At 50.9% G+C, this 14,259-nt stretch overlaps 1 protein-coding gene across 1 annotated transcript; it reads right to left on the bottom strand.

The window, feature by feature from the left end:
• Positions 1-445: 445 nt before the first annotated feature.
• On the bottom strand, positions 446-2,685 carry LOC123409550 (WAT1-related protein At1g09380-like). Its single transcript, XM_045102421.1, has 6 exons — positions 2,516-2,685; positions 2,340-2,402; positions 1,857-2,235; positions 1,602-1,760; positions 1,360-1,511; positions 446-557 (listed from the first exon to the last, which is right to left on the bottom strand). Exons 1-6 carry the CDS (start codon positions 2,683-2,685, stop codon positions 446-448), a joined length of 1,035 nt encoding a protein of 344 aa, XP_044958356.1.
• Positions 2,686-14,259: the final 11,574 nt, after the last annotated feature.

Genomic DNA, 14,259 nt, shown 5'->3' with positions numbered 1-14,259 from the left:
CGTCCCGATCCACCCCATCCCTGGACCGGTGGAGGACAGGGGAGTTTTTTAAAAAAGAAACGTTTTTTTTCACTTAATAGAGGACCGCGGGTTGAATAGCCGAAAACATAAGGACCTTTTTTACAAAATCGCCAGCGACGTACGGCAGAAGCGATCCGTGGTTTATTATTAGGGGAGATTATCATTATTATTATTACGTTAGTGATGCATTGGGCTCTATTGTTATATGTTCTAAAAACACCGACAAATATGTAGCCAGGCCCATGCTTACGGATCAGAATAGTGCCGAAAGGTTTCACAAGCGAGTTGTTCATCAAACAAACACACAAGTTAGTTCACAGAGTTGCCCATCCATACTACCGGAGGACAGTAGTCGATCCAGTAGATACATAGAAGTAGGGCTAGGCGTACGTACGTTGTTGTCCTCCAGGCGACGGCCTCCGCGTCAAACGTTGACACCGGCATCATTTTCGACGAGAGCCGGCTTGGGAGCCTCCCTGGCCTTTCCCCATAGCACCATGTAGAGGCCAGCCACGATGACCACCGATCCGACCGCACTGGACAGTGACACCAAAAGAAAATGCATGTTAGGATGAAAAGGATTGTTAAGGAAAAAAACTATCTCGACGGTATATGCTATATATGCACTAAGCATCTTAGGTGTACTTGGTGTACTAGGTGCAAGATTAACATCTCTGATACTCATGCGCATACATTGTACTAATTTTGGTTAGGCTTTTACATCGTGGCATTAAATGTTTTTTTAAAGATTTTGGACATGATGTAGAAGTACTTATTCTAGGATAGGATTTCAAGGAAAAATGTCAAATTCTAAATAAGTTCTTTTACACGCATTAAATTAAACAACTAATATTAGGCTTACTACTTCTAGTACACACCTATAACATATGCTTAGAGCATCTTCAACTGTGGCTTAAAAAACTCGTGTGTGCGGGAAAATTACATTTTAGCGTACACTCCAGCGGGGACGAAAGATTTCAGCATGGGAAAGGCAGACCAACGTGCTCTCTCGCGCCTCTTTTCTTGCCTCGCCGCCGCTGCACCGCCATGGCAAAAACTAGCACGTGCGTAGGATAACTGTTTTTAGTACGTGGAGAGCATAGCTCAGTTGGCTTGGCGCTGGAGTTTGCAGCCAGCCCGCCAGGGTTCGAGCCTCGGCTCTAACACTGGTGCTTACGTAGTTTTCTTCTGTAAAAAATGCCAACATGCTAGTCTAGTTTGGGTTGATCTCGTTTTTAGTACGCGGAGCGCTTGCGCGGCTGTTGGAGATGCTCTTAATACCTCATTGATCTCATGATATGTTCATGTAAAAGTAAATAAATTAGAAGAAACACTTACTCTCCGAGGTGTATCTTGTCGCCTAGGAACGCCCAACCCAGCACGGCGCAGACCACCAACACCACGGGGTTGAACATGGATACGAACAGTGGGCCACGCAGCTTAATGCACCACGTCATCACCACAAAGGTGGCACCCCACCCTACGATCCCCTGCATACATATGCACTAATTTTGGTTAGTAACATCCATGATTACCGAGACGATCGATTTGGCAATCATGGAAAGCAGAGATTTCCATACCATGTAGAGGACCGAGTAGAGCCGGATGCCGGACCCGAGCGCCCACACGGAGGCCCGCCGGTCGACGGCGGCGCTCACCGCCGCGAACTCCACGCCCACGATCAGCGACATGATGATGGTGCTCGTGTAAGGCGCTGCGAACCTTTGCGAGGTCTTGTTCTAGAACGAAATTTTCCATCACCGGCGAAAATGCAGTCAGAGATTAACAAGTTAATTTGACTGGTTGTGAGTACAAGCATGGCTATGGTTGCGTACCTGGAGAATCAGCCATCCGGCCCAGGCGACGCAGCTGAGGATGATGAGCACGTCGCCGACCGACACGGCGCTGTGGCCACCGGTGGCCTTCGCTGCCGCGGCAGCGGTGATCTCCTCGGCGTACCTCCAGTGGAGCGGCGAGGCCCAGATCCTGAGCAGGGGGCCCTTGCAGAAGAGCATCACCATTGACCCGCCGAGGCAGACGACCGTGCCGGCGACCTTGGCCTGGCCGGCGCGGGTGGCGAGCCTCAGCGTCTCCATCTTGGCCGCCGCCGCGATGAGGAACGTCAGGGCGGGCACCAGGTTAACCAGCGCCGACGCCACCGTGGGGCTCGTCGACTGGAATCCCAGGAAGTAGAGCAGCTCGCTCAGTGACATTCTGCCCCCCAATCAATCATCAAAGTAACAGTCAGGCAATGACACCATGTCTTTAGGGCATCTTGTCGTTGCTGCAATTAATGGAGTAATTACGTACGTACATACCCGAGAGTGGAGGAGATGAAGATCTCCAGGATCACCCTCCTGGTCATCGTCGCCCAGAGGTTCCTGCACCATGTACGGCCAGCCAAGGTCGATCATGGAGGAGATATTAAAGAGATTTCCTTGGGCGTGAGATCGATCGCAAGGGGTAGACAAGAGAGAAAGGAGGAAACTTGTACCGCTCGTAGTAGAGCGCGATGGGAGCAAGGATTCCGGCGGCGATGAAGCTCCTGCAGGCGATGAGCACGAACGGGCTCATGCCCGTGTCCAGCGAGAGCTTGGAGAGCAGATTCATGCCGGCGAAGCCGGCCTGGACCGCCAGCATGGCCAGCGTCGGCAAGCAGCCCATCGCCGGCGTGCCACCGGCTGGACTTGCAGACGATGGAGTGGGCGGAGATGGCAATATGGATGGCAATAAGGCGATCGAGGGTGTTGGAGAGGCGAGGAGTGGGAGGGACGAAGATGGCAATATGGCGAGGAGGAGCTGGAGAGCTAATTCCGATTTCCGGAGGACGTAGCGTCTATTTGAGCGTGGGAGGAGGACGCCGTCGTATCGTATCGCAGCCTCGCAATGATGTGAGAACTCTGGTGCTTGTAACGTTGTCATGGGGCATACGGATGGAATAAATATTCACCACCATCTCCATCGGGAGTTATTGCCTCAAACTCCTTCAACCTTGTGCACCATGACCATGGTGTTAGATGACGAAGCGTTCCTACTCCTTCGAGTTAAGCCGCGTTGGTTTATTTTGATAGGTTGCCTTGTTGTGTAAGGGATAAGTACAAGAGTTTGAATACAATAGGAGATACGGAAGGAGGTTAAGATTACAACGACATCATATATTCTAGCACCCTCCCTTAATCTCAACTACCTAAATTAAGATTACTCTTGAACTCATCAGATGGTCGTGTTGGTAGTGTCTTGGTGAAACCATCTGCCACTTGATTTTTGGAGGGAATAAACCGTATCTCAAGTTTCTTTGCTGCAACCCTTTCTCGTACAAAGTGAAAATCAATTTTTATGTGCTTTGTTCTGGCATGAAACACCGGATTTGCAGACAAATATGTTGCACCCAAATTATCACACCATAAGCATGAGATACGATTATTTTTAATTCGCAATTCTTCGAGAAGTGATTCAACCCAAATAACTTCAGCAGTTGCATTAGCCAAGGACTTATACTCAGCCTCTGTGCTTGGACGTGATACGGTTGCTTGTTTTCTGGCACTCCAAGAAATAAGATTTGGTCCAAAGAATATTGCAAAGCCTCCAGTTGATCTTCTGTCATCACTACATCCTGCCCAGTCAGCATCAGAAAATGCACTCACAAGAGTGGAATTACAACGTTTGAAGTGAAGTCCTATTCCCATAGTATGCTTTAAATATCTCACAATCCTCTTGACAGCTGCCCAATGTGCAGAAGTAGGTGCATGTAGATATTGACAAACCTTGTTAACAGCAAATGAGATATCTGGGCGTGTGAGAGTTAAATATTGCAATGCTCCCACGGTACTCCTATACCTTGTACTTTCTTCCTCTTGAAGTGGATTTCCTTCATATGCTGAAAGTTTTTCTGAAGAAGACAAGGGTGTAGGTACTGGCTTACAATTTTTCATTCCCATACGAGACAGAAGTTCAGTGATGTATCTCTTCTGATTTAACATAATTCCATCTTGAGTTTTCCTGACTTCAATACCTAGGAAGAAGTGCAAATCACCTAGGTCTTTCAAGGCAAATTCTGAACTTAGGTCATGGAGAAGAGCATTGGTGGCATTTTGTGAAGAACTTGCAACTATGATATCATCAACATATATAAGCAAGAAAATAACCACTCCCGCCTTGTTATAAATAAACAAGGATGTGTCAGCCTTTGAAGCAATGAAGCCAAGAGATTTCAATTGTAAGCTCAGTCTAGAATACCATGTTCTAGGTGCTTGTTTCAAGCCATAGAGTGCTTTATCAAGTTTGCAAACAAAGTGTGGGAGTTTCTTACTTTCATACCCAGGTGGTTGTCTCATGAACACTTCCTCTTCCAGAACACCATGCAAAAACGCGTTATGTACATCTAGCTGTCTTAGCCTCCATCCTCTGTACACGGCAATGGCTAGCACAAGTCTGATAGTTGCAGCTTTCACAACAGGACTAAAAGTGTCCTCATAATCAATGCCATAATGTTGCTTGAAGCCTTTTGCAACCAAACGTGCCTTATACCTGTCAATGGAGCCATCTGCCTTCTTTTTAATTCTGTATACCCATTTGCAATCAATTATATTTTTACCTCTCTGATTTGGTACATGATGCCAGGTTTTGTTTTTCATAAGCGCAGAGTATTCCTCCTCCATCGCTTTCTTCCATTTGGGATCATCAAGTGCACTGCTCACAATTGTTGGCTCTCCTGAAATACATAACATGCCATATGGTATAGTCCCATTCGTTCTTATTTTTGGATTTTGTATACCTTTTTGTAGTCTAGTCTTGATTTTTGGAGATGCCACAGCTTGGACTGCAGGCGCACTCGCCACAGCTGATCCAGAAGAATCAGGTGTTGACGCGGTCTGCACAGGGGATCCTGTGGCCACCGGTGAGGCTGCCGCTCCTGCAGATATGCAGGGAGTAACCGCGCGGCGCGGCACAACTGATGCACAACCCGACCGCGGTTGCATGCGCACGCGGGGCGAGGGGGATCCTGTCCCGTTGCTGTCCCCACCTGTTGATGACGCGGTGTCGCGGGAGTGGCTGGCCCGTGTGCCGACACTGTTGCTGGTAGGAGCACGATCCGAGGCGGATTCTGCCGCACGATCCAAAGACTGCGTGCGTGCAGGTGTAGCAGGCGCCGCCGAATCCTCTTCGTTGTCCGTGCCAGGCTCGTCTCCTTCTTCAGCATGAAATATAAGGTCATTTTGATCATTTTGAGCGCCGTTTTCTCCAGGAACCTGCACAGGCATAAGGGTAGGACCAATACCAGCAGGGATATCATCACATTGGTTAGTACAATCATCGCCCCCATGATCAAAAGACCGAAGATGTGTAGGAAGAAGGAGGATTTGTTTGCGAAGAAGTGCACCTGCATTGGGATGAAGTGAAGCAAAGGGAAACACGGACTCATCAAAAACAACATCTCTAGATATGTAGACCCTATCAGTAGGAACATCAATACATTTAACCCCTTTATGCATAGGGCTATAGCCTAAGAAGACACATTGTTTAGAGCGGAAAGCGAGTTTGCGTGTGTTGTAGGGTCTGAGATTGGACCAACATGCGCACCCAAAGACACGAAGAGATGGGTAGTTGGGCGTAACACCGAGGAGACGTGTCAGAGGTGTGTCAAGTTTGATAACTTTGCTTGGGAGCAAGTTGATGAGGTAGGTGGCATTTAAAAAGGCTTCATCCCAAAACTTAAGTGGCATGGATGCATTTGCTAGCAGTGCGAGTCCCATGTCAACGATGTGACGATGTTTCCTCTCAGCGGAACCATTTTGTTGGTGCGCATGAGGACAAGATACATGATGTGAGATGCCAAGCTTTTGAAAGAAGGCATTCAACTTTTCATACTCACCACCCTAGTCGGTTTGCATGGCAATGATTTTGGAGTTCAGTTTGCGTTCGACAAGATTTTGAAAGTTGATAAAGACTTGGAATACATCAGATCTTTTTTTCAACAAGTAAATCCAAGTAAATTTACTATAATAATCAATGAAGCTTACATAATAAGAGAATCTTCCAACTGAAGTAGGGGCTAGTCCCCATACATCTGAGAAGATGAGTTGTAATGGAGAAGTAGATACACTAATAGAAATAGGGTAAGGCAATTGATGACTTTTAGCTTGTTGACACGGATCACAAACTGACTCAACACTAGGCTCATAAGAGAGTTTATTTTTGCTAAGAATATATTTAACTATAACTGAAGATGGATGACCCAAGCGACTGTGCCACCTTGATGAAGAAGGCTTGGTGACAATATTTGCTTGTTTATCTGACCATGAAGACGAAGATGATATGAGTGGGTAGAGACCTCCTATGCACCGTCCTCTAAGAATGATTCTCCTTGTTGCCAAGTCCTTAACCAAGAAAAAATAGGGATAGAATTCTATGAGAACATTGTTATCAAGAGTGAAACGATGGACGGAAACAAGATTTTTTGAAGTTTCTGGGACATGCAAGACATCTTTCGGGTGCAAATTTTTCATGGGGTTTTTAACGATTGAACTACCAATGTGTGAAATATGCATACCAGATCCGTTTGCCGTGCGAATTTGGTCACCACCATTATACTTCTCCTCCATTGTCAACTTGTCGAGTTCTCATGTGATGTGATTTGTTGATGCACTGTCGGCATACCAGTTTGTGTCAACACCGTAGGAGGCTGCATGCGCCTCCTTTTCTTCTTGAACATTCTCTTCATGGCGCCACCAGCAGACACGTGCACCCCCTGGATGATGCTTGAGGCATATCTGACACTCTGGGAAATCATGTTGCTGCTCACGCACCTGCTGTTGTTGCTGCTGCCGAGGACGTCCTCTGAAGCCGCCATTGGAGGGAGAGGGCTGGCGGTCACCGCGGTCACCACTACGGCCGCGCCCCCTTCCTCCTCGCCCGCGATAGGATTTGCCGCGGGACGTGCCACGGCCTCTGTAGACCGCATTAGCAGAAGTATGAAACCCGCCTGAAGACGAGTCGCCCAACATTTCCATCATTTGATCAAAGGCAGAGATCTGAGCAAACAGATCATCGACGGTGATGCTGTTCTTGATAGCGCCGATCGCCGCTACCACGGAGTCGTAGTCACGGTCTAGACCTGCAAGTATGTAGTCCACCATCTCTGGATCAGAAACGGGGCGACCACCAGCAGCTAGTTCATCCCCGAGACTCTTCATCTTCGCCATGTATGCTGAACTAGACATCGTGCCTTTCTTGGTGTTGGTGATCGCAATTCTCAGATTGGTGATCCGAGATTGCGATTGTGAAGCGAAGAGGTTGTTTATTGTTGTCCAGAGATCGAAGGTGGAATCCCTCCCGATGACCTGCGCAAAGATCTCAGGAGACATGGAGTTGAGTAGATATGACAGAACCTGTTGATCTTTGGCGATCCATGATCCATACAGGGGATTTGGCTCTTGGGCCATGGCTTTGTCCGCCTTTGTGACTTCCACCGTCTTGGGCGGAGCGGCGTCGGAGTTGTCCAGGAGTCCGGTAACCTGCGCACCTCGTAGGGCTGGGAGGACCCGCGTCTTCCAGAGGATGAAGTTTCCTCTTGCAAGCTTTTCTGATGGAGGTGAACCGAGGTTCAGGGCGACGCCGGCTGAGGAAGCCATGACGACGATCGCGGGTGTGATCTGGGTTTGTTTGTTTGTGGTTTGTGGCTAGATGTATGGAAGAGGGCTCTGATTACCATGTTAGATGATGAAGCGTTCCTGATGGGGTTATAGTCCTAGGGTAGGGTCATAGGCCTGCCCTGTAAGTCCTACCCAAGGACTACCCCTCATAAGGGACAAGGCCCTTAGTCAGTTCCAACTGAATTAAGGAGTCCCCATCGTCCAGTCGGCAACAGGTCTTCGACCATCCAGTCGGAGACTAGCATTCGGAGAACATCCAACTAACCGACTGGCTGCCACTCGGAACATCGTAACCCCCCCTGGAGGGAAACGGTCGTACGTTTCCCTGTGCATTTATTAGCATTTAGGACGTACGTTACCGGTAACGTACGCATTCAATCGCCACTACTCCACCCCTGTACCGGAACCGTTGTGGAGGGCAGCGCACTCTATATAAGCCACCCTTCCCCTCTGGTGCAGGGGTTAGAAAATCATTGTATTCCATATTCCACTCGACAACAAGCTCCCAGAGCACTGAGACGTAGGGCTATTACCTCCACCTTAGAGGGGCCTGAACTCATACAACCTCGCCGTAGCTGGGACTCTGCCCATCCTTTTCGTACCCTACACATCTACTGCCAGGCTTATACCCACGACAGTTGGCGCCCACCGTGGGGCAGGCGTCTAAGCGACTTTCAGCGAGTTTGCGACTACTTCCTTTCGTCATGTCGTCCGGTGGAGATTCGAGCATGGGTCACCAGATCTTCTTCGGCGCTCTCTCCTTCATCGTCGACGATTCAGCGTGGCTTCGGGATGCGCCTCTCGACGTCGAGGCGCTTCCCCGTCGTGGGGCTACGCACTTCCGTGTCGGCGCCCGCGGCATTCTTCTTCTCCAGCAGTCGGCTCCGGTGTCGACCTACACCGCCGTCACGCGCCGCAGCAAGCGGTCCCGCCGTCCGCGACTTCAACGTTGGGTGCAACACGCCCAGGCGCGCCAGAACGCGTCTTCGCAAGTGGCAATTCTAGAGTCTGTTGTGGTTGCCCCGCTGTCCCAGCACTCGGGCTCGGTTCCGACTGAGTTTCCTTACGAGTACGCGGGTCGCGGGCCTACAGCAGAAGTACACATGGCCAACTCTCATGAAGATCCCCGTCAAGCTGGCCGGAACGAGCACGAGATCGGCGAAACGTCCGGCGCGCGTCGTCCGCCTCGCCGTTCTGCCAGTCGACAAACTCGGCGGAGCAACGTGGAGTTGTCCCGCACGCCCCTCCTCAACTTGGCTGCGGCTGCCAAGATAGCTGATTCCCTCCAGCCGACTGATTCAGAGGCTGGTAGGGGAATCGAGCAGATCCGAGCCCTGTTGCACACGGCGCAGCAACAGAATTCGGCAGTCTCCGAATCGCATAACAGGATCCATAATAGTTCTGTTCATGCGAATACGCATCGGTCGGTTCACAGCCCAGGTTCCCATCAGTGGCACAGAGGAGGCAGCCGTTCCATAAATCACAAAGATCGCTGCCGTTCACGCACCCCTCCGCGGGGAGGGCCCTACGGGCCCCGACATCATGATGATCGGCGTTCAGTCGGTGACACTTACGACCCAAGGCCCGACGCAAGAGGGCATATCGCCCAGCGAAGGGTCGACAGGGGTCGGGCCCACCGCGATGGTCACGATATTGACCGTCCGAGTGGAACCAGGGCCATCGTTTCTGGTCCCGAGTGTTTCAGTCGAGCCATCCGTTCGGCTGACATCCCTCCCAACTTCCGATTGGCGACGGGAATTAGCAAGTTTACAGGGGAGTCCAAGCCAGAAACGTGGTTGGATGATTACCGAGTAGCAGTTCAGATCAGAGGAGGAGACGACCATGTCGCCAAGAAGCACCTCCCTCTGATGCTCGACGGCTCGGCGCGAGCGTGGCTGAACCAGTTGGCCCCCTCAAGCATCTACAGTTGGGCAGATCTGGCCCGAGTGTTCATCAGGACCTTCGAAGGGACGTGTAAGCGCCCTGCTGGCCTCGTGGAGCTCCAGCACTACGTCCAGAAGCAGAATGAGCCCTTGCGAGATTTCATTCAGCGTTGGACAACTCTCTACCATACGGTGGAGAACGTCACCGAGCATCAAGCAGTCTGCGCCTTCAAGGCAGGCGTGCGGTACAGAGATCTGTACCTGAAGTTCGGCCGAACAGGCGACATCTCCATGAGAAAGATGATGGAAATAGCGACGCGCTACGCTAATGGCGAAGAAGAAGACAACATTCGAAGCGGCAAGCACAAAACAGTCGCTGATGGAGATGGGGGCAACACTCGGAAGCAGAAGCAGAAAGCTCCGACTGCTCCGCAAGCAGAGGCTGCAGCCGTAACCAATGCCAAGTTCAAGGGCAAAGGAAAGGCTCAGTTCACCCCCAAGAAGAAGCAGTTCAATAACCCCATCCTGGACCAGCCATGTCCGGTTCATACGAAGATGGATGAAGAGGGCAACCCCATATATGCGAAGCATACCACTCGACAGTGTCACCTCCTGATCCAGGGGTTCGGCGAAGGGCAACCGAGTGGAAAGGACAACGAACATGATGAGGAGGATAAGGAGGATCCGTTCCCCCAAGTCCATGAAACTCTCATGATTTTTGCTGACGTTGAGAGCAAGAGTCGACTGAAGCTGGTGAACAGAGAGGTGAACATGGCCACCCCTACCAACCCCAAGTTCCTCAAATGGTCTCAGACTGCGATCACCTTCGACCAGTCGGACCATCCGGCACATGTACCCACCCCGAGGAGACAGGCTCTGGTCGTCGACCCGGTGGTGGAAGGAGTTCGACTACGCAAAGTCCTCATGGACGGCGGCAGTGGCTTGAACATCATGTACGCCGACACACTGAAGGGGATGGGCATCCCGATGTCCAAACTCAGCCAGAGCAGCATGCAGTTCCATGGAGTCGTCCCTGGACAGAAGGCCAAGTCACTCGGCCAGATCACGTTGGACGTCGTTTTCGGCTCCGACAAGAACTTCCGCAAGGAAAAGCTGGCGTTCGAAGTGGTCGACTTCCAGAGCGCTTATCACGCAATTTTGGGCCGCCCAGCGTATGCACGTTTCATGGCCCGTCCATGTTACGTATACCTGAAGCTGAAGATGCCAGGCCCGAAGGGTGTGATCACCATCACAGGCAATCGGCAGCGAGCCGAAGAGTGTCTGCAGCAGGGATCAAGAATCGCCAACCAACAGATGGCCGTCCTCGAGCTTGACGAGTACAAGAAAACAGTCGACCCCACCGACCTGATGCGCTCGAAGAAGCCAGCTTCAGAGTCTAGATTCCAGTCGGCGGGAGAGACGAAGAAGGTCAGCATCCACCCGACGGACACCACTGCTGCCCCGACGAACATCTCTACCACCCTCGATCCTAAATAGGAAGCCGAGCTCACCCAATTCCTCCGTGAGAACTGGGACATCTTCGCATGGAAACCCTCTGACATGCCAGGTGTACCCAGGGAGTTGGTTGAGCACCGACTGCACGTGGATTCCACCGCTCGGCCTGTCCGAGAGCGCATGTGCCGGTCCGCCGCGCACAAGAGGAAGGCAATCGGCGAAGAGGTGGCCAAGCTGCTGGCGGCCAACTTCATTCGTGAGGTTCACCACTCCGAGTGGCTCGCCAATGTTGTCATGGTTCCGAAGAAGGATAAGTCGCTCCGAATGTGCATCGACTTCAAGCATCTCAATAAGGTCTGCCCGAAAGACCATTTTCTGCTCCCGCGCATAGATCAAATTGTCGATTCGACTGCGGGTTGCGAGCGTTTGTCATTTCTTGATGCCTATTCGGGCTATCATCAGATCCGTCTGTATGGTCCCGATGAGTTAAAAACAGCCTTCATCACCCCATTCGGGTGCTTCTGCTACATCACTATGCCATTCGGTTTGAAGAATGCAGGAGCTACCTTTATGCGCATGATCCAAAAATGTCTCCTCGACCAGATCGATCGGAATGTGGAGGCGTATATGGATGATATCGTAGTCAAGTCACGCAAAGGTTCCGACCTGCTGAGTGACTTGGCAGAAACATTCGCCAACCTTCGTAGGTACGATATCAAGCTCAACCCCGCCAAATGTTCATTCGGCGTTCCCAGCGGAAAGTTACTCGGTTTCTTCGTTTCCGAACGAGGGATCGATGTCAACCCCGAAAAGATCGGGACCATCGTCCGAATGGAGAGGCCGGTCAGAATACACGATGTTCAACGGCTCACAGGTTGCCTAGCGGCTTTAAGCAGGTTCATCAGTCGACTCGGCGAGAAAGCACTTCCTCGGTACCGACTCATGAAGAAATCAGATACTTTCGAGTGGACAGACGAAGCCCAAGTCGCATTCGACGACCTCAAAGTCCTACTTTCCACCCAGCCGGTTCTTACTGCTCCGCTCAGTAAAGAGCCCCTTCTTGTGTACATCGCGGCTACAAATCAAGTCGTCAGTACTGTTCTTACAGTCGAACGAGAAGAAGAAGGCAAAGCATACAAAGTTCAGCGGCCAATGTACTACGTCTCCGAAGTCCTGACTCCTTCCAAGCACAGGTATCCCCACTATCAAAAGCTTATCTACGGGATCTACATGACTGCGAAGAAGGTGGCCCATTATTTCCAAGACCACTCGGTGTTTGTCGTTTCTGATGCTCCGTTGTCGGAAATTCTCCACAATCGAGACGCGTCAGGCCGAGTGGCGAAGTGGACGATGGAGATGTTGTACTGCGATATCAAGTTCGAGGCCAAGAAAGCTATTAAGTCTCAAGCTCTGGCTGACTTCATATCAGAATGGGTAGAACAACAACAACCGACCCACATCTACTCGGCCCATTGGACAATGTTCTTCGATGGGTCCAAGATGTTGAATGGCTCCGGCGCTGGCGTTGTGATCATATCGCCAAAGGGCGACAAACTCAAGTACGTGCTACAGATACACTTCGATTCCTCCAACAACGATGTAGAGTACGAAGCTCTCCTCTATGGATTGCGCATGGCCGTCTCACTCGGCGTCCGTCGCTTGATGGTCCACGGCGATTCGGATTTGGTGGTCAATCAAGTGATGAAAGAGTGGGACGTCAGGAACCCCACCATGACCACATACTGCAATGCAGTGAGGAAGCTTGAGAAGAAGTTTGAAGGTCTAGAACTTCACCATGTTCCGAGACTGAAGAACCAAGCAGCTGATGAGTTGGCAAAACTCGGATCCACTCGGAGACCAGTCCCGAGTGACGTCTGCCTCGAGCACCTTCACCTTCCCTCAGTCAAAGAAGATCCTTTTACAGAGGAACCAGTACAACCAAAGAGTTCAACAGATCCGACTGAAGTCGATGTACCTGTTGTGGTTGATTTGATCATGAAGATTCTTGCTGTCAACCATATCCTTGTACGATTGGACTGTGCCGATCATTGCATATATCCTGAGGCAGGAATTACCAGAAGACGAAGTCCAAGCCAGGCAGATAGTCCGAAGGTCGAAGTCATTCACTGTCATTGATGGCCAATTGTACAAGGAAAGCGTTTCAGGCGTTCTTCAACGATGCATCTCTCCAGAGGAAGGGCAGCTGATCCTGAAGGATATTCACTCGGGAACCTGCGGTCATCACGCCTCTTTGAGAGCAATCGTCGCCAAGGCATTCAGGGCTGATTTCTTCTGGCTGCAGGCGAACGAGATGGCTAAAGATATGGTTGACCGATGTGAAGGCTGCCAGTTCTACTCCAACAAGTCCCACAAGCCGACGTCTGCGTTGAAGACAATCCCTCTTGTGTGGACGCTTGCAGTGTGGGGATTAGATACAGTCGGTCCATTCAGGACAGGCCAAGGTGGATACACACATCTGTTGGTGGCAGTCGACAAGTTCATGAAATGGATCAAAGCCAAGCCCATCAAGAAGCTCGACGCCTCAACAGCCGTCAAGTTTGTCAGGGACATCATCTCCAGATTCGGTGTACCTCACAGCATAATCACGGACAACGGGACAAACTTTGACTTGGACAGATTCAAAGGTTTCTGTACAAGCCAAGGTATCCGAGTGGACTTTGCTTCCGTGGTGCACCCGCAATCCAATGGACAAGCAGAGCGGGCGAACGGACTTATTCTGCAAGGTTTGAAGCCCCGACTCCTGCGAGAGGTAGGACACGCCGCTGGCGCTTGGGTCACCGAGCTACCTTCAGTGCTTTGGGGTCTTCGCACAACCCCGAACAGATCTACAGGGCGATCACCGTTCTTCCTCGTCTACGAAGCAGAAGCAGTCCTTCCGAGTGACTTACTTCACAACGCTCCACGAGTCAAACTCTTCTCCGAAGCTGAAGCAGAACAAGCAAGGCAAGACGGAGTGGACCTTCTAGAGGAGGAGCGCGAGATGGCACTGACTCGCTCAACCATTTATCAACAAGATCTGCGGCGTTTCCACGCGCGACACGTCAGGAGTCGTACGTTCCAAGCAGACGACCTGGTGCTCCGAGTGGATCAGCAAAGACCTCACAAATTGGCTCCTGCCTGGGAAGGACCCTTCATCATCTCAAAGGTGCTGAACAACGGAGCATACAGACTCTACAACATCGACAGGGAGATAGACGAGCCACGAGCATGGAACGGAGATCTCCTGA

Source organism: Hordeum vulgare, chromosome 7H (assembly GCF_904849725.1).
Source record: "Hordeum vulgare subsp. vulgare chromosome 7H, MorexV3_pseudomolecules_assembly, whole genome shotgun sequence".
NCBI classification, from domain to species: domain Eukaryota; kingdom Viridiplantae; phylum Streptophyta; class Magnoliopsida; order Poales; family Poaceae; genus Hordeum; species Hordeum vulgare.
This window is presented reverse-complemented; position numbering and strand designations above follow the sequence as displayed.